The 24,188-nt window shown below is 38.6% G+C and overlaps 1 protein-coding gene across 1 annotated transcript in view; it reads right to left on the minus strand.

Moving 5' to 3' along the window:
* Window positions 1–23,753, minus strand: part of CUL3 (cullin 3) — a 57,780-nt gene extending 34,027 nt beyond the window's left edge. The window contains exons 1-2 of the mRNA XM_049802828.1: window positions 23,192–23,753; window positions 3,482–3,679 (exon numbers count right to left, since the gene is read on the minus strand). Coding sequence (XP_049658785.1) covers window positions 3,482–3,679; window positions 23,192–23,257 — 264 coding nt within the window. The 5' untranslated portion in view covers window positions 23,258–23,753. The remainder of the gene's footprint in view (window positions 1–3,481; window positions 3,680–23,191) is intronic.
* Window positions 23,754–24,188: the final 435 nt, after the last annotated feature.

Consider the following 24,188-nt stretch of genomic DNA (forward strand, 5'->3'; position numbering starts at 1 on the left):
GACACTGCATGTCGTGGGTTTAGATTTCACTAGACTATGAAGTGTACATTACAATGAAGGGAACTTTAAAAATACTATCCTGCAAACTTTTTAACTTCAAGATTTTTTTTATTGTAACACAAGTGATGGTGCTTATGATCAAATGGTTTAGAGAGCTGTAAACTAAGCTTTGTGTGTTTATTTTTAAAAAACACATTTACAACACTTGTGTGAAGATATAATAGACTAGACTTGAGAATTGTGAAGGAAGAGCATCCACATCAAGCTACAAGATTGCTGAAGGACAAGAAAGCAAGAAATCAATGAAGTATGAGATGCACAAGAATTAAATGCTTGAATTAAGATGAAAGGTTTCAGTACTTTTTATTCAATGGTATTTTTAAATAAAATTCTATATGTACTATACATTAATAATGATGTCAATACACAAAGACAAGTTTTAGAATGTCCTCACCCTGCAGTAAAAACAAGGTAGTTCAAGACAGCTGACTCTTGTCAATGATATAGAGTAAGCTACCTGGCTTACTAGTGCCTTCATCAAGCAGTCGGAACCTGATGACTGTAACTAAAAGGCATTAGGGTCTGCAAGTTCAAAATCAAGCATAGTTTATAGTAACTTGCTTGCGTGCCTATATCTTGTATTGATCATGTTTGCACCTGTCATTTTATTTACAATTAAACAGGCTGTAAAGACAGTACGCAGTATTGTGTTTTCTTGTTGACAAGTTAGATAATTTTCATCTTTAAAGTGTTTGGTTTCTTTCTAATAACAATGCTGAGTAAGCACAACTTTCATCTAGCAATTAAATAAGCATAAAGCATAAATATAGCTCTTAACCGTGCCACACCAAAAATAAAAACTTTTGCATTCCAAGCTTGAAAACTATTTGTAAAAACATCTGAACAAATACATTGCCTCTACCTAGTCTCTTCATCTATTCTTAATTAACCAGCATGACTGGAATACTACAGGGATGTAACTTTATTTGTAGAAAGATAACCAGCAGATGTGGACAGCAAATGGCAATTCTGTTTCAAGGATTCTAGCAATTAAAAATTTGGTTTTGGCTCCTCAGAAGCACTCCCTAACCTGAGCATAGTCCTTTACTAAAATCTATTCATTTCTGCACATTTTCGTTTTGATAAAAGTTAACAGATTTCATGAACAACATTTCAGTTGGCAAAAGCCCTTCTTCTAAACTCTAGCATCCACCATTGATTCTCTGAATAGAAGTTTACAAAGACTTGTGATGAGAGCATTTATTGTTAATTAGCTACTTAACATTTAACAGCAAACTGCTCTTGGAAACAGACGCTGAACATACATGACTCCTCTAAAATTTCTGTTACATGAAGCGTGAGGTTAAACAAAAATTTCTTTTTATCTATCTTACAACAAGTACTAATGGCACAATCATAAGATGCCATTATAGAACTGATCCTATTCTTAATAAACAATGCACTATTTTTCCATACTTCCATCTATAAGTGCTTCAACATAACATCCTTAAGCAAACCACCAAAAAGAACAAGAAGTAGCTTTGAGCCCACAGAAGTTTTCTTTATTGTTCAGAACTTTTTAACAGAAGTCACATTTTCTTTTTTTAAAATCTTTTCCTAGGATTATTTAATTTATAGGACAGCATCATCAGACATCTGAATAATTTAGCCTTTTTACAACATTTAACTACTAAGACTCAGTAGTTAGCCTTTTTATTTAAACAGCTTTTGATCATCCATTTTTATGTTACCCATACACATAGATATAATTTGATTAATCACATTAAAGATCAGAATACTAGATAATTGGAGATTATTTTTTGCTTTTTAAGTATTAGATACAATTGCATTAAGTGTCAGAAAGGCAATTCTCTACACTGATATCTGTACAATCCTCTCAGCCAGTGCAGTGACAGTACAAACTCACAGGATCTTCTGCTCTTTTGTCAGTTTGCCACAATCAGCACTTCAGAATAATTAGTTGTGTACATGGATAATTTTTAGAATGCAGAATAGCTAGGAACAAAGATAAGAAGAATTTTTAATATGCAGAATAGCTAGGAACAAAGACAAGAAGCTTTCCTCAAATTAAGCCAGGGTAAACTAAAGCCTAAAAGAATAAAAGTTTAGTGTCGTGATTATTATTAAGTATAAACTGTAAACATAGGCACATATAAAAACAAGGCACAAAAAGCCTCAGCCATTTGCCACATTTTATATGAATAGTACAGATTATGAATGCACAGATTATGAAAACAGAAGTGTTTGAGAGTCACAGATGTGCTACAATTATAGAACAGAGCCATAAATTATTTAGCCACTTCATACAGGATGTTTCCTCTCATGCAAACAGTAAAAAAGCTCCACATTCAAAGCAGTTTTAGACTATACTTGTCTGGAACACACCTTTGAAAACTAAGATTTTAGAAAAGAAAGGAACACACTTCTCTGCCACAGCAGTAACTCTAGTCAGAATGCACAAGAAGCTCCCCAAGTATTAGGCATTATTTAGACATAAACCTCCCATCCACTCTCTGTAATTCAGCCATAAGTAATCATCCAAGACACATGATGGTTTATGACTTTCCTTTTCAAATGTTGTAATAACAGAACAAAAATCTGACACTCCATCTAGACCCACAGCCAGTATATGAAATCAAATGCGTCTCTTTTCAAAAACAGGCAGCTATGGATGTTACCGCAAGGAGTAAGGCATCTTCCCTAGACTTATGATCCTATTACCAGTAAATATTATCTGGACTTATAAAAAGTGAGTTTTAACTTTTTTTCAGTGGCATACTTATTAATCAACCCTAAACTTTGCTCACAAAGACTGAAGAGGTGGTTCCATGGTTTACCATAAGATGTGAAAGAGCCCTTTTCTCAGATGATACATCTTCAGAACAATAAGTTTCTGCATGTCTTTTTGACTGAATTACATGGTTTTGAAAAGGCTGAAATGATAGAATGCAGACTACTCTAGACTTTTGTTGTTGCTGAGCTGATGTTTTTGTACATTGCCTACCGCCTCTTTAAATAGAGTGATCCTAGCACAACTCTCTCATTAACTTGTGAATTAGTTCATTACCCCATAGCAAACAGGTTCTTAAATCGGTATTTTTGTTCCACAGATGAAAAAAATGACTTGAAAACAAACCAAAAATTGTTCTGAGAAAGTCACAAATTGCCACCAAAAGGCCACAAACCTTTAAAGAAAAATTCCCAGTTCTCAACAGTTATGCTTCACCTAAAGTTGTTACCTGTTATACACTTTCAAATACTTCCTATGGTCCATCCTCCATGAATAACTTAAACAGTATCTGGAATAAGAAGTCATTTAAGCTTGATCTTAGCTTAGCAATAAGATAGCACTTTTGAGGGTTGCAACATAATAAAGTTAAATTTTTTTTTTGTCATTTAAATAACTATTCAGAGTTCTTTCATATAAGACATTTCAATTTTAATTAATAAAATGACATACCTTGTTTATTAGATGCTCAGTGACCACTTCTCTTAGTCCAGTGTAGAGTTTTTCACCATGTTTATGCAATACCATTGTATATGCATTCCTATACAGCTCCTCAAAACTGAGACCACTATTGTTCTTACGCTGGATCTCTTGGATTGCATTTTTTAGAAGATCCCAAATGCTATTCACATATTTCTCATCCATAGTCATCTGTAAAAATAAAACAATACATTATTGTTTAGAATCAAGAAAGATCACTACAGAAAGTTATTTTTGGAAGTTTTAACTCCAGGAGCAGTAACTGCTTCTGCCACATTTTGTTCATTCATTATCACAAGGTTTCTCAAACTTTATCAAAAGGAAAACAGTATTTATGAAACTAATGGGATTTCAAGAAATCGTTATGAAAACTGTAGTTTTTAAAAGTTTAACGCTTTTCTCCTTCAAACCTGCAAATCCACAGAACCCAATTCCAGAGCCTGGGCACGTGGGAAGGCAGGTAATTGTGGACATGAGTCTCTTCCCTACTCTTCCTCCACAGTGTTAATAACGATAGTCACTTAACTTCCCTCCCATACTGACATGCTACTTGGCACCTCGTAAATTGCACTGCAACACTGATCTGCTTAATCAGACCCCAAATCAACTTGTACAATAAGACAATAATGTCTGACACAGAGTTAGCAAACTTACTTAGTCATTTGTTTCAGCTAACTAGGTATTCTTTATTTACAGCAACATACTAATGCCCAAAGAATTACGTGCCTACAATATTGTGCCTACAATTTAAATACTTGGAAGTGTTGTTGAAAAACCCTACGAAAGTCCAAAATTAACATCTGTATTGAACATATTTCCACTGCACAAATATGGTTAAGTAAGTTGCTACAGGATATGCATCAAGCACTAAGCAGAATATGCATCCACTTGATGTTATTCAGACACTGAATACTTCAGTAAATACACCAAATAAAAACTAGAGCAAAAAGAAAAATTCAGAGAAAAAGAGAGAAACTCTTCTAAGAAATAGTCTCATATCAAACCAACTTGTCTACTGTAGTGTGAATCAGTTTATGATTGTGCTTTACCAATGCAAAGGTGCTTCAAAATACGATGCTTTATATAAAGCAGTATCTGGGATAGCAAATAAGTATAGCAACAAATACTAGATGTCAGTGTTGCTTAAAGTTTGTGATTTAGCCAAGTTTCATCACCCAACTGAAAAAAACCCAAACTTTTTAAATGAACCAAATTTAAAATGCATGTTTAAAGTTAAATTTGGTTTAATTTATACAAAAAGGAACTGATCTAGCATTTTACATCTAAAGAAAAAGGCTGGAGAGAGGAAAAAGGCCACTACTCCCAAAATTACTGTGGAGAACAAAAATATGCCTGAGTCTACCAATACTGTCAAAGCAGCCATGAAAATAAGAGGTGAAAGTAGTAAGAGTGTAAAGAATAATGGTATGACATTCTAGAGGAAAATAATGACTAGCCCTGGTCTGCCTCTCTTCTCCCTCCCCTTCCACCCAAAAGCCACTAAGTGAATAGAGGAAAAACATGGAACACTAGACTTGCCTGCATTTGTAATCAAACACAATGATTAGCAGAGCTTTTTTCATTAAAAGTACATTTTTACATGCAATTTCAAAATATCAAGTTTTCTAGGCATTATAAATAGAAGTACAGCTCATAATAAGGATAAGCCATTCACTGCTTTCAGAGGGAATGGGTTGCCGAACAAAATCAAGACAAGACACACTCTTCCATCTTCCTCATCTTTTTGAGTTTAAATAAAAAAATTTTCACAATAAAAATAATTCTATTGCTACTTTTCCCACTCTCGTGATACCAGATCCACTAGCCTACTAACCTGTATGTACCCAAAACTTAAGAGATATGTCATTGTATATCTAAAACCAAAAAATTCACAGACACATTCAAAAATTCTTAGTTTCCTATCTCCCAAACCCAAAACCTCAAAGTAACAGAGAAATCGTGGAATGTCATCCCCCCCCACCCTGCTTTTTGCTTATTCTGCTATGCATAATACTGAAAGATCAGTTATTTTCTTTATAATTTGCATTTGCTACATTGGTGCCTCTTCAGGCAAATTATTTTCTAAAGTTTTCCTGAACAAGCAATTTTACAAGTACTAATAACGAAGGTGACCATTTAGAATTGCAGAGAGCAATCCAAGTAAAGCTTTTCAGTCTTCCTTTAAAAAAAAAAAAAAAAAAAAGAGGTTTTGCTTTCAAACAAAGCATAGACTCAAATCAACACTTCCCAATGCCATTTTCTCCCCTTGCTAATAAAAAATCTCCTAGCCAACAGGATAACTTTTTAATCTCAACTGCAACTTAACTGCTCCCTGTATTTAAAAAAAAGTATGATCTGTATAAAACAGGGAAATCACCAGCCTCTAGTTTGAAGAGATACTACAGCACTGCTGTTTCTGGGTAGGCCAGCCGGTAAACATTCCTGTACGTTACAGATAAGCAGTACATCTAATAATTCGGATCTGTTCAAGAACAAGCTAAAAATGAGCTGTTTAATTCTTCTACCTTTAATCCAAATGCTACAAAAAAAATGAAGGAATGATTGTAACATTATTTGCTCCGAACTCACTGAATACAAACACAAACACATAGCTTTCTGCCACTTAAGAATTGACACACCATGAGCTGCTCTAGAAGCCCAAGAAAGATCCATAAAAGGGAATTTTAAGAAGTCCACATCTCCATGGCATAAATATACTGAAATATTTGAAATAGTATTATAAACTTATTACCTTTTAAGATTAAGCATGAAGGACTCTGCTTCTCAGTGCAGCTTCCTATTCTGCTACTGACTTACTTTAAATTACTATCTGTGAGGTTTTGTGGGTACAGGTTTGCTAAAATTCTAGGGTACCAAGTTAGAAGAGCACTGTCTTCCAAAAAAGCTCTACCATAGAAAACACTGCCGTAAACAAGCTAGCTAACAAAGCAAAGGCTCCCAATACTTTAAATAAATCGACTCTCTTGGGCAGTAAGTCACTGCAGTAAAGCTTTAGCAGAAATTAATTATTTCCTCTCCACTACTGAAAAGCTGTTTAGCTTTTCAACAGAAGAGGTCTTCCTCTATCACTATCCTCAAAGTTATGGAAGAATTGTAATGACTAAATCTACCCTTGGATTATTTAACTCACAGGTTCGCCTCTTTTCATCCCCCTTCCTTAAGTCAGGCTTGTACACAATTTAAAAAAAAAACAAAAAAAACAACAAAAACAACTAAGCAATAAGTTTGTGATGTTACTAGAACATTTTGACTTCTTTCAGAATTCTGTACAGAAGCATCACTAAAAACGCTATTAGACAACTGTGATCCTAATCCATCAGTCTGACCCAACAGTGAAGATTTATGCAACTCTCTAGATCTCCGTCAACAACAAAGCCTATAAGTGATCTACTTCCACAAATGTGAATACAGGATCTGAGCCCAAATGTTTTTCCATGCTCATTCCCAGATTTCTTCTAACAGTTGTATTTTAAGTCAACTCCACAGTTGTAATACAGTTGCCTTGCTTGTGCCTACTATTCTTGCAGATTTAAGCAGAAGCTAAATTACTGCTTCTGCTGGTGCTTTGGAAAAAAAAACCAAACACCAAAAAAACAACCAAACAAAAAACAAAACCAAAATCACCCAGGTTCAGAAAAGCTTTCAGAAGCAAAATCCCAGAAATTTCAGTAGCGTTTACACCAAGATTCACGAAGATAGTAAGAAGCCAGTGTCCAAAGAGAGGAAATGTGTTAACGTACTCCAGTTTATCTGAATATTACCTTTCTTGGGGAACAGGAGAGAGATCAAGTCTATTATTGGCAGAAGAGATAGCTGTTTATAAGAAGCCGCTAGTTGGAAAACTTCCACAAACCACTGCCCAAACGCTAATGATTCAAAGATGCAACTTGAACACAAACATCTGAACTCAAAGTGTAGCAGAAGTACATCTTGAGGAAATTAGACTAAAATATCAGTGGACATGAAAGTACAACCATTTCACCAAAAAAAAAAAAAAAAAAAAAAGTCTGTAAAGGACTCAAAAGTTCCTTTATTCCACAGTATTGCCACAGTGCAGGATCAGATACATGCAAGCCCTTTCTTTAACAATGTTCGTCTATCCTATTAAAATCTCCAAGACAGAATAAATAATCGCTGTCAGCAATCTATTGCCATTACCATCTGAAGAGTACAACACCAGCAAGTAAAGCTAGTATCAGTCCTGAATATACTTCTGTTTCCCTCCTAGAAGCTAACACTACAGCCACTACCTCTTTTGAATAACTTCATCAACATTCCTTAAATCAAAAGGGGCAAACAGCTAAACTCCAGTAGTTTTGGTATTAATGTGTAACTTCAAACTAAATATTATCATCTCCTTTCTAGTCACGTAGTCAAAGGGAAGTGCAATATCCTGTCCCCTGGGAGGAACAACCCCATGCATTAATATTCCATGCTAGTGTCAACTGCCTGGAAAGCAGCTTGGCAGAAAAGAAGCCAGGGCTCTTGGTGGACATCAAGTTGGCGACAAGCTAATGGGCCCTTGAGGCAACAAAGGTTAATGGTATCCTGGGCTGCATTTGGAGGAGCATTGCCAACAGGTTGAGGGCTCTACTTAGCACTGGTGAGACACGTGGAGTACTTTGTCCAGCTCTGGACTCCCCAGTACAAGAGAGACATGGACATACGTGAAAGAGTCCAGTGAAGGGCCACTAAGATAACTGACTGCAATACCTCTCACATGGGAAAAGGCTGAGAGTCAGATTTGTTTAGCTTAGAGAAGCCTCACAGGGATCAAATCAATGTATATAAATACCTAAAGGGAGGGTGTACAAGAAGAGGGAGCCAGGCTCTTTTCAGTGGAGCCCAGTGACAGAATCAGTGGCAGTGGGCGCAAACTGAAACACAGGAGATTCCCTCTGAACACCAAGAAAACTTTTTTTTACTGTGTGGGTGACCGAGCAGTGGCACAGGTTGCCCAGAGAGGTTGTGGAGTCTCCATCCTTGGAGATACCATCCTGAGCAACCGGCTGCAGGTGACCCTGCTTGAGCAGAGGGGTTGGACGAGATGACCTCTGGACATACTTTCCAACCTCAACTATTCTCTGATTTGGTGATATGCATTACAGCTGTACACCAAGGAATTCAGAAAACCAGGGCTCCCTGAGTAAGCATGACGTATTAAAACTGCCAGCACCAGTCTTCCAACTGAAATGCATCACAGGATAACAAAGGTGAGCAATAAAATGCTTGCGGTCACCAGTGGAACCAGGCATTTGGTCCCTAGCTCATCTTAACTATAGTCAAAGAACATTCAACCTCCCAGATTTATGCAGAACATCAAACAGATCTGCTGCTGGAAATCCAGACTACTCTGCACAGAAATAAATGCTTGGGTTTTTTTGATATAATTTCCATTCTATACAATTTAGCTTTTACAACAGTTTCCTTTGAACGCAGCTTCATTTCATGTTCTTGTCAGTTGGTCATTTTGCCCTTAACACTACAGAACTTGCTCCTCTTACTTATATAACCATGCTTGAACTGCTGTGAATTGTAAGGAAAGGCAGTTACAGGAGTAAACTGTTAAGAACCTGTTGAACCCTTGACTGTTTACACAAGCTTACTGTTACTGGAAGTAACTACTTAGTCTTCTTAAACAAGAGGTGGTTAAGAAAGAAGTGAGGAAGAGGTAATAGATGTCAGACGGAATCTTGGTAGGAGCATCCACAGAGGTTTACCAACCAGCAGAAACAGGAGGCATATGAACTAGTACTCACAAGACTAGTGACTAGACACAGCTTCTCATCCTTCTTGCAGAAGTTTCTAGACAAGTTCTACAAAGTTCTCACAAAGATCTCAGATGAAACAGGTCATTGTTAATTCTTAGAAGTTTTAACAGACTGTAAACACACTTGCAGGACATTTTTGCTTTAAAAAAAGTCACAAACATTACTACGCAATTTTTCTACAGACTAGCTGCAGAGTGTTTATCACAATTTTCAAAAAAACACAACCATCACCTGCCTCATTCCTTTCCATGACATCCTTTAGGTCTAATACCCCAGAGCACTGGAGTGAGAACCGACTGAAATTACAGAATGCAAGCGTTTACGCTGTCTACCTTGAAGGAAGTGAGTGGATACCAACAAAGTTAGTTAGCAGCTCTGGGAGTAAACATTTGCACCTAGTAATTGCATCCTGTTCTCACTCCCCCATTTCCCATCCCTCAGCAGGACAAAATAAGCAGGGGAAGACCACAGCCATCTAAAACTGCTACCACAGGGGTCCTGACCCACAGTCCAAGAGGCAAGGGAGGCTATCAAAACTAATAGTCTTCACTTCCATTTTAAGACAGGGCATTCACCAAGACTGTATTAAATAGCCTGTTACACAATAACTCAGCATCCTTAGCTTGGATCCTTCATTCTGGATGAAGCTTGGCTGAGGTTGTCCAGAAAAGGGCAAGAGCAGCACACTTCCTGCCTCAGAACCCAATCACTACTTGAATTTTTATAAACCCTTCCAATATTCTTAATTTAGAAGACAAGAATTTACAATGACAGAGATATATTGTCTAGTGTTTGCTCAAATAATATCTCTGAAAAATGGCATATTAGGATATGGAACTACATATTCTTCAACTACAGAGCAGATAAAATGTACTCCTACTAATGACAAATGGAGAGCTCAATATTCATACTTCTCTGAATTTTGAAGTTTTCATCACTCTGCAGCCAGGAGCGTTACCTGGAAGAGGATACATTAGCTACAACTCGTTGCCTAAGAAACATCAGTATGTCAAGAAGCAAATAACTCCATAATACACACTCACAAATAAAAACAACTAATTTCTGAAAAAGCAAAACCACCAGGCACAAAATTCCTCAATAGTGTTATCCGATTAGGTTGACTGTTACACACCGAAGAACATGACTGGAAGCTAAGACAAGGAGCATGAAGAAAGTAAGGGGCACCCTGACCTACTGCTGTTCTGCATCTGCGCTACTACTCCACTTCGGCCATCTGCTGAAAGAGTCACAACGAAGTCACAGCAATGTGCTACCAAACCTGGTCCTAGTACCTAGGCTTTTGCTCCTAGGTGACCTATAACAACAACTGGAGATGACTATCCAGTATTATCCACATCTCCTAGGAGTGTCAGGAAATGCCTACTACACTATTATACTCCCTCAGAGGGTGTGTGTGATGGTGGGGAATGTATGCCTGCAGTTCGTTTATGGCATCTGCCAGTTATCATTTACAACATTAAATACTGACACCATTTTTAATATCTGTGGTTTGTTCTTCACTCATCCCTTGACATTCAGCCTCACCCTTGTTTGGGTGGGCAATCTCTACACTAAACTTCTCCAGATTCCTCCTGCAAGAAATATTCATGGCCTGCACCATGTTCCATTCCAGGCTCAGAAGATGAGCTGAGTAACCAGTGCTGAGAGTAATCCCATAAAGGCCAAGAGAAAGATCAAGTCTAGTCTGACTCCAAAAAAGGCTCCAGCCTCTGTAGAACAGGCAGGGCTCCATGACAATACTCAGTCAGTAGTAGAAATGCAGAAATTTTAATATCCACCTCTCCTTCCCAGCTGTCAGGCTTTACTCAGCAGAAGCAAGCAGAATGCGCAATTAAGTAAAAAAGGGAATACTCTTTGTCAACTGAAACACTCAAGGGCTGCAGGATTTTAGGCAAAACTCCCTCCTTCTCCACTTTGCTTAAATGGATTCTGCAGCAATGAAAAGCTATTCTGCCAGCACAGAGCTGAAGTAGTAAGTAGATTAAAAGTGATTGTTCCTTAAAAGACAGAGCCATACCTCCTGCATAGTGACTGACAGATTTGGTCTACCTCCAAGGCACTGTCCTAAGAGTACTGCTGGCCTCATCACAAAACAAGTGCTGCTTGGGGGTGGGGGCTTGAAAAGGAAGGGGTTTGGTTGGTTGGTTTTGATAAGCTTTACAGCAAACTAATATCCTCCAAGAACTTCCTTTTCTAGTAAACCTAAAGCCCAGGAAAAAAGATTTGTTCCTCCTCTCAAAAGGTAACATGTCTGTGTTATAGGTAGACCTGACAGGAGCTCCACCACACAACAGCAATTTAACAGCCTATATGAAAAGTTTAAAACAAGTTTTTAATAAAAATGTCATACTGCAGCAGCAGTTTGACATGTTTAGGAGACTGAACAAAGTTAAAGAAAGATTAGAGACTCATTTCTCTTTCATATTTTAAGAACCGATTCAGAAGAATGAGACTAATCCTGCACTGCCAACCTACCTGACTTATTCTAGATTTCAAATATTATATAATAAAATGTCTTCATTTTTCCCAAATGCCCCTCCTCAACTTCAGTCTTGCAAATCTGTGGAACATACTACCCCAGAGGAAAGGGGAAAAAATTAGAAAAACAACTCCTCCCAAACACCTGTTTCATCTGAACTGTGACTATGAACTATGTAAGTTTGAGCAGCCATCAGTTACTGAATAAACAGAAGACAAAAGATAATCTAAAACTTTTTGTTTAATTTCTTTAAAAAATGCAAAAACAATGGAGAAAACCTGGAGAGGAAGACAACTAAATATAAACTGAAACACAAAATTACACAGTGCTGATTCTGTGAATGGGGACTTCTTTTCCATTACAGAACTTTGCACACTTTCCCAACGCTAACTCATACTAAGTGTTTGCAACTACTAATGAACAACTATAAGAATGCATCATATACACAAAGACTAAGGTCAACAGTCTTTCATAAAATGGTTGCAAAGCATAACCCAACTGTAAAAGACAATATATTTAGTCAGCAGTAAATAGCAGAAGAGTAGTACGTAGTATGTAACAGCACCTATTTAATTCAAAACAAGGTCCATGTGTATTCACTACTCTCTAATACCCTTGAGACTCTCTGATTTGGCAGTTCTTTCAACTTTTTTATTAGAGATGCAGACTCTTGCATGACACATTTAAGTCCATGGACAAGACTTACCTATGTTTTTCATCTGCTGCAGATCCATTAAGGGTAGCCCACAAACTACATTATGCTGTTTAAAAATCAACTTACAGGTTCAATTTGCAATTTATGATGTTCAACTTACAAAACGCACCTTCGAACACTCTCATTAATACAGATAAAACCAGAATATTACTTGTCTAAGTGGGTCAATGAAAAATGACTGATAGCTCACCAGCCTCATTTTTCATTCACTTATTGGTATATATGGATTCACACAGGCCAGTCTTTAAGGTTCTGTAGAAAAACTCTATCAGTAAGTTAAGTAACAACACAGGATAATCAGATTCAGTAAATACTGTATCTAAGATCACCTATACAAAGCTGAACTCTGTCTCGTATACACTCATCTGTCTTACTATTTATTTTCCGCAGGACTGAAACTGCTTGAAATACACACATGCTTTAGTCAGCAAGGACTAAGGGATGGTGTCCTCCAGCAGGGTTGGATACTGGGGAGAAACAAAGAAAACCGACCTAAATTAACTTCTTTTCAACATAAACTTTCAAAGATGCTACTAATTACACTAGGGACTTTATTCTAGAATTGCATGCTTTGCCCAAAGAGGATAGCAGAATAGTATTTAATTAAAAATACAGAAATCCAAGTTTTTAAGTTACCTTATTTTTTCCCCAGCATCTGCAGACAAATATATATGCCTTTTCAAATACCAAAAGGCATTATCTATAAATGGTAACCCTCCCCCTGCCATGGTGCAAGCTTCTGCCCACCTGTCATCACATTATTAAAGTCGTTTTTAAAAAAGCTGTATTTAAAAGATAACAATTGACTGGTTTTGTTCAAGCTTCTAGAAGAACTGAATTGGTAAGAGGCTAAATATAGGAAGTTCTAGTTCAAAAGATAGTTGTCACTGCTATAGAATGGAAGTGATTATACAGCCAAAATAGTGACATTGCCTGTATTATTAAGCAATGTTCTTTTAAAAACATTCAATGACATTTCTACAGCGCTCATTACTATAGTGCCTGAAAATGGAGGAGGATTATAAAACACCTATAATGAAACTACTTATTTCCTAAGAACGATTCAACCTAACCATAGTAAAGAACTGTCTATGCTTCTGAAACTTCTCTTACTAATTTGGAAACTGTTACAGCTGAAGTCTGGATGTAAGTTGACACTTCAGAAACTCTGATCTTTTATGTTTAACTTTGCAAGGTAACAGAAGCATTTTCAGACATGAAAAAAGTTTTTGGCTTATTTCAGTAGTTGTATTGATTACTTAAGGTGCAATTAACACGGGGGGGGGGAGGGGGGAGAGTATATCAGGTCAGGATTGCTTAACTCAAAAAACTCCATTCTGAATGAAACAGTGGAATAAATACAGAGATTTAACACCAAAAATCTGCCTACTTCTCTCCTGCCCAAAAGAATGAGTATCAATATTTTGAAGACTAATGAGAAGTTCAGAGTCCTCTCAATTCACTTCAGAAGTAGCAATCCTAAGACAACTTTTCTCAAAGTTACGGGAAAAAAAATTCTGAAAGGCTTGTGTAACAGCAGGAAATATGTTCCTGAAAGAAACAGAGTAGCTTTAAGATTTCCATCCTAAATGAAGTTGGTGTTAAAAGAAAATATTTGAACTGAATTAGAACAGTAGAAATGGAATGAAGAAGAGCTGAGTTTCTGGGAGTGAATCATCCCTCTCGTGTCAGCAGGATCCTGGAGGTCTTGAAGGCACAGGGACAGGTAGTTCTACACTTCAAGAGCTCAGCTGTGTGTCTGCAGCTGTCAAATAGGCTCATGTCAAAGGTGACAGTACAGACAGTGGAAACAGTGGCACAAAATTTTATAAACTACTAGGCATGCCTTTCCCCATTTTCAAACAAGGGCCAGTCCCCAAAAATTCATTCAAGTCATTTAGCTTTCCACTGCAATAAAATCTTAGAACAGCCAAGGATGTGCTTTTCAAATCTGAGGACTAATGAGCACAGTACCACAAAGTAAGTTTGACTGCAAATTTCCTCAAAGCAGCTTACTTGGGATAATTGGCCATGTGCAGGCTCTTACACTGCAGTAGAAGGAAGGTGGCTCATTCTGCTTCCACTGGAATTACTCCCAATTTACTGAAGACTTATGAGCAGAAAGGAAAGTTGTTTGCTTACCTATAACCTAACAAGATTTACTAGCAAAGATTAAAAATTGCTGGAACTCTCAAATTTCAATGGGATTTAGGTCCTTGACTCTCTTCATCTCCTTTTAAAACCCAAGCGTGGGACTGCAACATTCTAGATAACAAGCAGTAGGTTGTCTTGAAACTGCCATAACGGACCACAGGCCACTGTCCACAGAAGCAGGACTATTACACCCAGCCTGCTACTCACATCACTCCTAACTCTAAACCAACAGAAATATTTGGGTTTTAACCTAAGTCAAAACAGTTTTAAAACTTTGATTCAATATGTTATTAGTTTTAAGATCATTTGGTTTTAAGATCATCATCCCAACACTACAAAGTAGAAATAAATAGCATTAATTTAACAAGAGGCAAATTCATGGGTTTTTTTGGCAAATGTTTTATATTGATGACTTGTATAATATTAACATTGTAATGACTTTAACGGAGATCCTGTGTGCCTCAGTCCCAGTTAAGAACTGCCAGGGGAAAGAGCAATGCTGTTCTGCACATACATACCTTCTGTGGAAGGCACCAAGTCTCCTCAGGGGTATCATCTCTCCAAGTGAAAAAATCCATTAGTTTATTAACTTCCCAGCCTCAATGACCTGGATTCAGAAGGCTTCCCTGAACCACAAATGGCCCATTCCTCGCTCACTCAACTTCAATGCAAATCCCACAAGAATTATTTCTGTTTTTTTTCAATTAACCTACAAGTAGTTCAATATTTTACAATTGTTCAAAAATCAACACTACTTAGAGAGGAAATCTGTGAAATATACACGAACTTATACAGATTGCAGACACGTTTCCTGAGGCCATTTCAAAACACGGAACACAATGAATGATTTGGGGGGGAATGAAGGAAGAAAGGGTGGGTGTGGGGCAGAAAGGCCTTCAGAGGCTTTGGGGGCTTGCTGACAACTCCTCCTCTGTAATGATAAAAGTATAACAATTCAAGAACTTGTATAGTAAATAAAAGATAAAATTTTATGGTAGATGGAGGCCAAGAGAGGATAATTTTTTTTTTCCTCAGCTTACTTCAAGGAGTGGAAGGATGATACACTTAATAAATCACTTACACATTTACAGATAATCAATACTACTGCATGCTGACAGTAACTTTCTCTGGGGGTTTTTGCACCATATAGTGCATACACCATGATCATATGCACAAATCAACAGTGCCTGGAAGAGCAAGACTAACACTGAAACAAGTGCAACAAAAGAAAAACATCCCGAGCTACACATGGAAGTTATATCCACATATATATAAAAAAATAGGTCCACTCAGATGCTACCAACACTTTAAAAACAGAAGTAGTGTGAAAGTAAAAGGGAAAGATTCTACACATAAAAAAATGTAAGAAACAGACACGCACAGCCTGTACTCAGACTACATGTAGTACAAGAAATTAATGTCACAAATTTTTTATTATATAAGCTAGTCCAATTTTATATCATTCACATGTATAATTTAAATTATTATTGGTCTCATTTATATTTATTCTTATAAGTATTAAACCAAAAATTGGCATTTCCACAAATGCACCTCATCCATAACCATAAACAAATAAAGCAAGTTATCTGTGTACATTTTGCATACTACTACACTTCATTTAAACTACAAGCAAGACAGTTTCAGCCCTCAAACACCAATTTTATGCACAACTAATTAAAGAATCTAGGCAACTCCACAGCAAGCACCATCCAAATGTGTTTATTACAGTTTTGTACTCCTTGCTGTATTCGGGTATTAAATGCACTTTTTTCCTGTCCTAAAATGCATGTGTTAAAAATGTCATTATGGAAATTCTTTTGTTAAGTCGTCTAACAGTATTTACTTCTGCTGATATTCCAATACTTGCACCTTCACAAAAAAACTATTAGTTATTTAAAATTTCTACTGGCTTTAACTGAACTTCAGAAAAATAATCATATGATAAAAAGTATGCTTGGCCATGCTACAGTTTTCTATTACAGTACTTTACTATCCTTGTTTCCACAAAAACTGACTCAGAATGAGAAATACGAGCTCACTTCTCAAGAGTTAGTTTTCCACATGTATAGCTACTAGAAACCAAAGATAACATACACACAAGGTCAAAAACCTATTTTGGACTGTAACAGAATCACTGTGCATTTTATGAATGGACTCAATCAAACTATCTTAAGAAAATCTGTCCCAGTCCATCACAAAGTGTTTTCAACCCGTACAGAGAGATTATCAAACACTGCAGATCAGCCATGGTGGTGAAAATTTAAAAGCACCTGCACTAAGACTACCTGTCCTACAGATCAAAGCCAAAGACTTCAGAATACATATTTGACATTCTGAGAAATGTTGCCACTTATGTCATGTACATCTGTCCAAAAGAGATTAAAATAAGAAACATTTTGAAAAATTGTAATTTTTTCTTGAAAAAACTTCTATTTTTATGTTACTTTCTATTATTGTAACTCTTCATGTAGAATACCAAAAGCTCTTGATCAGTTTTATAGCAAGTCTCACAAAGCCCTTTTACCTACCACTACCAGGGAAAAACAGTAATTCCTGTTTAATAATGCACTACCATACAACACAAGAATGAAGAGGTGGAGAAACCTATCAAGCTACTTGAAAAAAACTCAGATTGAATTATCCAGTATAAAAATCTTAACAGAATGCTAGTGGTGTTACTTTATACTTCTGCACGAAAATCAAGCAAATTTCAAATACCGGCAAGATCCATAAACAGCAGTACCCTTTCCAATGCCATGCAGAGGCACTTACTCAAAACTCAGACCAACTAGAATGATGATTGCTCAGCACTTAAGACCCAACTAACAAGGAAAACCAAGAAAATGTGCAACTGAAACCCAAACATCTATAGAACTCAGGAATTCTAATGAGATTAGGTTAGACCACAACTAAAAGATAGTAAGTACAGTGTATTAAAAAACCCAACCAAGCAAAAAACCACCTACAACTACTTAAAATCAAAATCTACCCTGGAATTAGTGTTACCATCTCTTAAAAATTCTAAATGTAGTATCAGGGCAGTCAGTCTGCTCACAGCATTTCATTACAAAAAAAAAAAAATTATCTGTGAAAATTGGAAGGCCTTCATTAAGATTAACTGTCCAGTAAACAGCAAGTATCTCTGTATTTTTCTGTAATTTACATGAAAACACCACCTTTTTCCTCTGAGTAAGATAAACAGTGTTTTAGGTTTTTGGTCTGTTTTATTTTGAGATTTTAAACCTACTAAAATTTTAGTTGCTAACATTAACTTATTACTACTGTATACACTATATGGGTTAATAGCTAAGATGCTCTTATAAATATGTTTGAGAATATAAAGCAATCAAGATTCACAAAGCAACCATGTAAAGCATTAAGTTCACTAGGTGGTCTTGCAGCCCTCAGTGGGATTGCATTATTTTAATCAGAGCTAAAAAAGCCTGCAGTAAACCATCCTCCAATTCTATCCCCATCCCATCCTCCAGGCCTCTCCATTCACTCACCAATACAGCACGCACACTCTAAACCAAAGCAGAAATACACATATTGCTTACATAATATGAACAGTTAATCATTTGACCACAATTCAACATGTTTTCTATGGTCTATCTGCTGTAAGATGCTCAAGACAGACACAAATTTTACCTAAAATGCTTGAATTGATAGATTACACGTTATATGTTGAAGCATAAATTTAACAAACCTCATCTCAACTTGCATCATCAATTCCCCAAGATTCAAAACAAACCACAGAAGCAGTTAGCATTCCCCAAGAAAAAAAAAAAAAAAAGCCTTCTGCCTACACAAAGGCCAAAACAAGTGGCCATTAGATCTGAGGAGAAAGGAGCCGTGGCAATGAAAATATGAGTCTTAATACTTTCTCATGGAATAGTTGAAGCCATTTACTTCTAAGTTTACAGAACTTTCTCTGAGGATGGAGTAACATCAATTGATAAATGGGGTTGAAAGAAACAAAAGGCTGTCTGCCTTTCTGCACAAGATCGCATGAAATGAGAATTTTCTTGGACACAACTATTTCAAATAAAATGAATCAGTGAAGCTTATTTTATATATATATATATGTATGTATGTATATATACGCACACATACATACTTGAAAGACTCATTCAATTGCAAGTGCACGTGTAGGATCCCTCTAAATGCTTTCCAGAATTCATAATATAACCATATAATACTGATCCACTGGAATAGTTCTGAGAATTGGCAAAACACTATTTTGTAGCATTGCTCTAGAGAGGAAAGATAGCTCTGCAGGAAATGAAAATGATTAAAAGCACTCAAAGAAAAAAAAAAAGATACCCCAACTATAAAGATCAAGCCCAATAACCTACGTCAGGTCATGCTGGTTTTCAGAACGATCTGTCCAACCAATTTTATGGTGACAGCTGACATACTGCATTGAGAGAAGGATGAGTTCTTGCAAAAAAGTTCATTCAACACAGCTTAATGTTACTTACATAAATTTTGAAAATGAATTCCCAAAACGCTTTCCAAATTCTCACATACTGTTTATTTCTGTAAGAAATGTGCATTTTTTACTTTGTACAACTTTTCCATCAAAACACATTTAAGGCTACTATTTTCCACTAGCTAAACAGTCACAGTAAACCACCTCAAATACACTTGCAGGAAACATAATTAATACATGCTAGATCTCCGTTATAGACATCACATCTCTCCAAAAGTTTTAAGTGCAAACCTAGCATTCTTTGGCACCACTTTTCTCAGATCAACTACATCATCTTAAAATCAGATTTGCTGCCAGCTTGTTTGAGAGCTTTTAAAGTATTCCTTTAGCGAGCAGTAATGGGCTCACCAAGAGTTAAGCAATGAGAGCCAACTACTTTAAATTAAACCAGGGAACAGAAGAAAACAAATCCCAACACTTCTCCAAAACAGGTACAATTAATTAATGTTCTGTAGGAGTATCATAGCTACATTTTCACATAATGCACATACTTTGTATTCAGCAAAAATACTACTGCACTCCTCCAAATAATTAAAAAAAATATTTACAAACTATATCCAACTTATATCACTGACAATTACTTGACATTTCAGAAATTTTTTATTTTTAGTGTCCAACCACAACATGTTCCTATTTGTTGCAGTATGTATGAATTTGAAACAAGAAAGTTTAAAGATTGCTTAAGAAAAAAGAACCTGCACTCACTCAAAAGCCCTCTTACACTATTCCATCTCTCACATTAACTCTAATGCTACTCTGAACGCTATCTGGATAGACCTTATACAAATATAGAACAGCTATATATTATGAAGGTGTTAAAAGTACCATAAGTGGTGATTGAAAGTAGCACAATGGAAGTCTTCTACAGTGGTACATAAGGTTAATTAACTGCACAAGTTTAACTGCATCAGTTTGCTCTACTGAATATACAGTAAACTTTGATAAAAAATTATTTCTATTATTCTTTCTGGATTTTAAAAAAATGCTCAAGTCTGAAGTCTCAAAAAAATGCATCCTCAGCTGGACTACTTCTGATGCGAAGATTATCACTGTGTTTAAGTCAAGCCCAACACAAGAACACAAAAAACTTTTTAGTAAGTAAGTTTTTAAATTAGGAAAAGAAATGCATTTTTTTTCTATTGTGAAGAGAAAAATTGGTTAAATGTATACAAAACTATGTTCCTCAACTACTTTTGATTACTCTACAACCCACTTCATCAAAACAGTACACCATGTACTCAAGTCATTGCCCTTGAGGTAAGAAAAAGCACATCAGAGCACATACCAGGAGCTAGCAAATATTAACGGACACTTGAGATGACAGATAATCTGCCACCAATTACAAGAAATAATAAACAAGGAATCTGGAATAAAACTAATTCCAAAACATTACGACCTCTAGGTACAACACTGATGGTTTTCAAATGTTTTGGTCAATTTCTACTTATTTCTAGTAAGGTACAAAAGGAAAACTTTGGAGTAGTAATATTTTGCAAATTACTATTTCTCCTTTCCTTTAGCTACAGTAAAATGTAACAATAACAGAAATATCAAAAACATTATGAAAAATAGAAAATATTAGAGACAGAACCTACATGGAAGGAGCTACCATAACATTGCTATGTTCCAGGAACTTTACCTCTCAAATTTGGCTACTTCTAGTTTAATATAATAGTAAATAGCTACCTCCATGCAAGAAGCAAACTAATCTAAAACGGGTAGACCTGCTGAGGAAAGATGATCAATAAGAAGACAAATTAAAGCAGCCTACAAAAGTCACCTCTGCAAGCAGTCAGTTCAGAACTCAAAAGCAGAACCACTAAATTTGAGAGAAAAGAACGAAGATCAGTAGCTGAAGTACGAATAGTACACTTTCTAAATATAGACTCTACCCCCCACACAAATGCAACCTCATTGACATGAATAATCCCACTGCAGTCGCTGGCACTATTCACAGTACCAAAGCTATACAACCACTTAGGCCTCCACAAAATTCACATTAAGATTTTTACATGGACTATGGCTATTGCCTTCTGCAATTATGAAAGAGAAACTCCTCCAAATCTTTCAACCAAGTACATGCTTCTTTTCTACAAACACTTTATCAACAGCATTGTCAACAAAACGTCTTGGAAAAGAAAAATCTATTGAAGTGAACACCTGAAAAATTGCTGTCAACAGATGTCACCATACATTTAAGCCCTGTAGGCCTTGATGCCTATTTACTTATCAAATTATTCTAGGAAGAAGGTAATTTTTTAAAAAACTTTTAACCTAGACATTCTTTAAGCAACTGAAAAGACAATGCTAGCAGAAACAGTTTCAGAAGAAAAAAAACCCTGATGACAATGTTTAACTTCACGTAAGAGCAGGACTCTGTATGAGCATTTTTCACCCCCCAAACTAATTTCATATGCTCATTTGCAGAAGTGATGAAAAAAGTAAAACACAAACTAAAGTTTATCCCACTGTTAAATCTACCTTGGTTGGCTGACCCATAGCTACGTATTCACAGTTGGAATATAGAATCTGTTTATCAAATTAAAAGTCCATTTTTTGGTGTAGTTCGTTATATAACATACACATTGTTTTTGTCATGGTTTATTTTTGTACAGGTTTTCCTACTACCCATAGGAAGAAGTCAGTACAGCCCTGGCCACATTGCAGTAAGTCTTTTTCTTTATTCCTATAATCCAACACATCCTAACAGAATTGACATTTTTGAAAAAGGCTGTTTAAAAAAATGAAGGCAATTTGGAGATCAAGAACCTTTCATCAGCTAAAATTCCTAATTTCATAGCCCATTTTCTTCTTTTGACTTTTACCACTAAATGTAACTGTCAGTCATTAAAAGTAGAGGAAAGAGTAAGAGGAAAACAGTATAAATCAGATTGCTAAGATTAAGCCAGCTGCTGAGAAAATAAAGAATTCTCTAATTTCATCAGCGAGAGTTTTGATGAAGCAAATATATTGATATATTCCTTGCCAGTGAAATAAGATAAACAGGTATATCCAGTTTCTCTATAAAGGCAAGGCACATTAGTTCTACACTACTGCCTACTGGGATCAGACATAGCATCAAAAAGTTAACGCTAAACCTTTAAAAGCCAGTGACTCAACCGAGTATCTTCTTTTTAACGTATACACCGATGAACACATGCACACTTCCTAGCCATCCTCTGGCAGACTGAAGCTTCTCTATTTCCCTCGTTCCTCAGCACCATTAATAGTACTGTATTTGTTATTCTGTTGTAAGCTTTAATTGAACCAACTGTCAAAACACAGCAAGCTTTATGGCAGTATAAATTAATAATCTGGCTCATTCCCCTCTGTAACTCAAAAGGATGGCACGCTCATGGCTCCACCGAACACGCATGAAAAGTTACCTATGCCTAGATGTTTATAGTAACATCTTCCAAACAGCTGGCATTGTGCCACCTAAATCTTATAATCGTACGACTTATCGCCTCTTTTACGGAGTGGAGAGTGAAATAAATCCACCAAAAGGAAACGCTCCAGAAGACATAAATAAACACCCCCCCCTTCCGGGGTTAACTAATTTTGTTGATGTAGGCGTATCACCTTCGACTCCTTCTTCGAGGCCTTTTCCTTGAAAACAAAGAAACCAGCCCCCCCCCCCCCCCCCCAATGCCGTACGTGGATTTCCATAATTGATTTGCTTGACTGATGACGGGGACGATAATCGCGGGGACCAGTTCCTCCACCTCCCACTCGCCGGGCGGCAGGTAGCACCGCTCCCCCGAGATGCGGCTCCCGCCCGTTCCGCCCCGCAACTCGCACGGGGGGGTGCCCGAGGCCGCCGGCCGGCTGACAGGTCTCCCCGCACCACCCGCACCCGCGGCCCCCTCCCAGGCCCCAGGCCGCCTCTGCCCGGGGCCGGCCCGGCTCGCCGCCCCGCGGCCCCGGGCACACGGCGCGGCTGACGGGGCGGCGAGGCCGCGGGGCCTGCGGGCAGGCGGAGGCCGGGGCCTTGCGCGGCCGCTCGGCCCGGCCTAGGCCCGGTACTCACAGGGAAGGCTCGGATCCGCATCTTGGTGTCCTTCCGGCTGCCCGTCCCCTTGCTCAGGTTCGACATCTTCGGGCCCGGCGGCGGCGGCGCCTCCCGTCCGGAGGGGCGCCGGGGGACGCGCGGCGGGGCGGCAGACCCCGGGAGCGGGGGCCGGGGGCCGGGCAGAGGAGGCCGCTGGCGACCTTCACTCCGGGCTGCGGCCCCCGGGGCTGCGCGGAGGACGGGAGGGTCGGGGCCGGGGCCGGGGCCGGAGCGGGCCGAGGGGGGGGAGCGGCGGCGGAGGCGGCGGCGAGGGGCGAGGCGGCGGCGCAGGCCCCTCGCTCCGGCGGCGGCGCTTCCTTCACCCTCCTCCTCCGCCGCGATGGCGGACAAACATCGCTCAGTGCGCAGGGCCGAGCGCGCCCGCCCCCCCCTTCCTTTCCTTTCCTTTCCTCTCCTCTCCTTTCCTCTCTTCTCTTCCCTTCCCTTCCCACCGCCCAGCCAGCAGCCAGCGAGAGACAGATCCGGCGGCGGGCGGAGGCGGAGGCGGCGGCGGCGGCGGCGGGAGGGCCGCGGGGCGGAGCGCCGCCTGCGGGAGGGGGGTGGGGGGGGCGGCGAGGGGGTGTGCCTCCCTGCTCTCGCGAGGCTTCCGCCGTTCTCGCGAGACGGCCGGCCGGTCCCTCTCCGGCGGGCGGAGCCGCGCGGCGCCGAGCTGTCAGCGTCGCGGCGGGCGGCGAGGGGAGGGGGAAGGCGCGCGGGAGGAGAGAGCGCCGCTGATTGGCGGAGTGCGACGCCGCGGGGAGGCGGGGCGGGGCGAAGCCGGGCGGGCGGCAGGTCCAGTCAGGGATGGCGGGGCCGGGGTCGGCCGGGGGTCTGCCCGCAGGACGCGTTGCAGGGGGCATGCCTGGCTTTATTGTTTGACTTTGGGGTTTTTTTGGGCTTTGGGGGTTTTTGGCCAGAGTTCCCCCCCGCGCCCCGTCGATATCGCGCTTCTTGGGCTTGTGGCAGATCTTTCATT

Source organism: Accipiter gentilis, chromosome 6 (genome assembly GCF_929443795.1).
Source record: "Accipiter gentilis chromosome 6, bAccGen1.1, whole genome shotgun sequence".
Lineage (NCBI taxonomy): Eukaryota > Metazoa > Chordata > Aves > Accipitriformes > Accipitridae > Astur > Astur gentilis.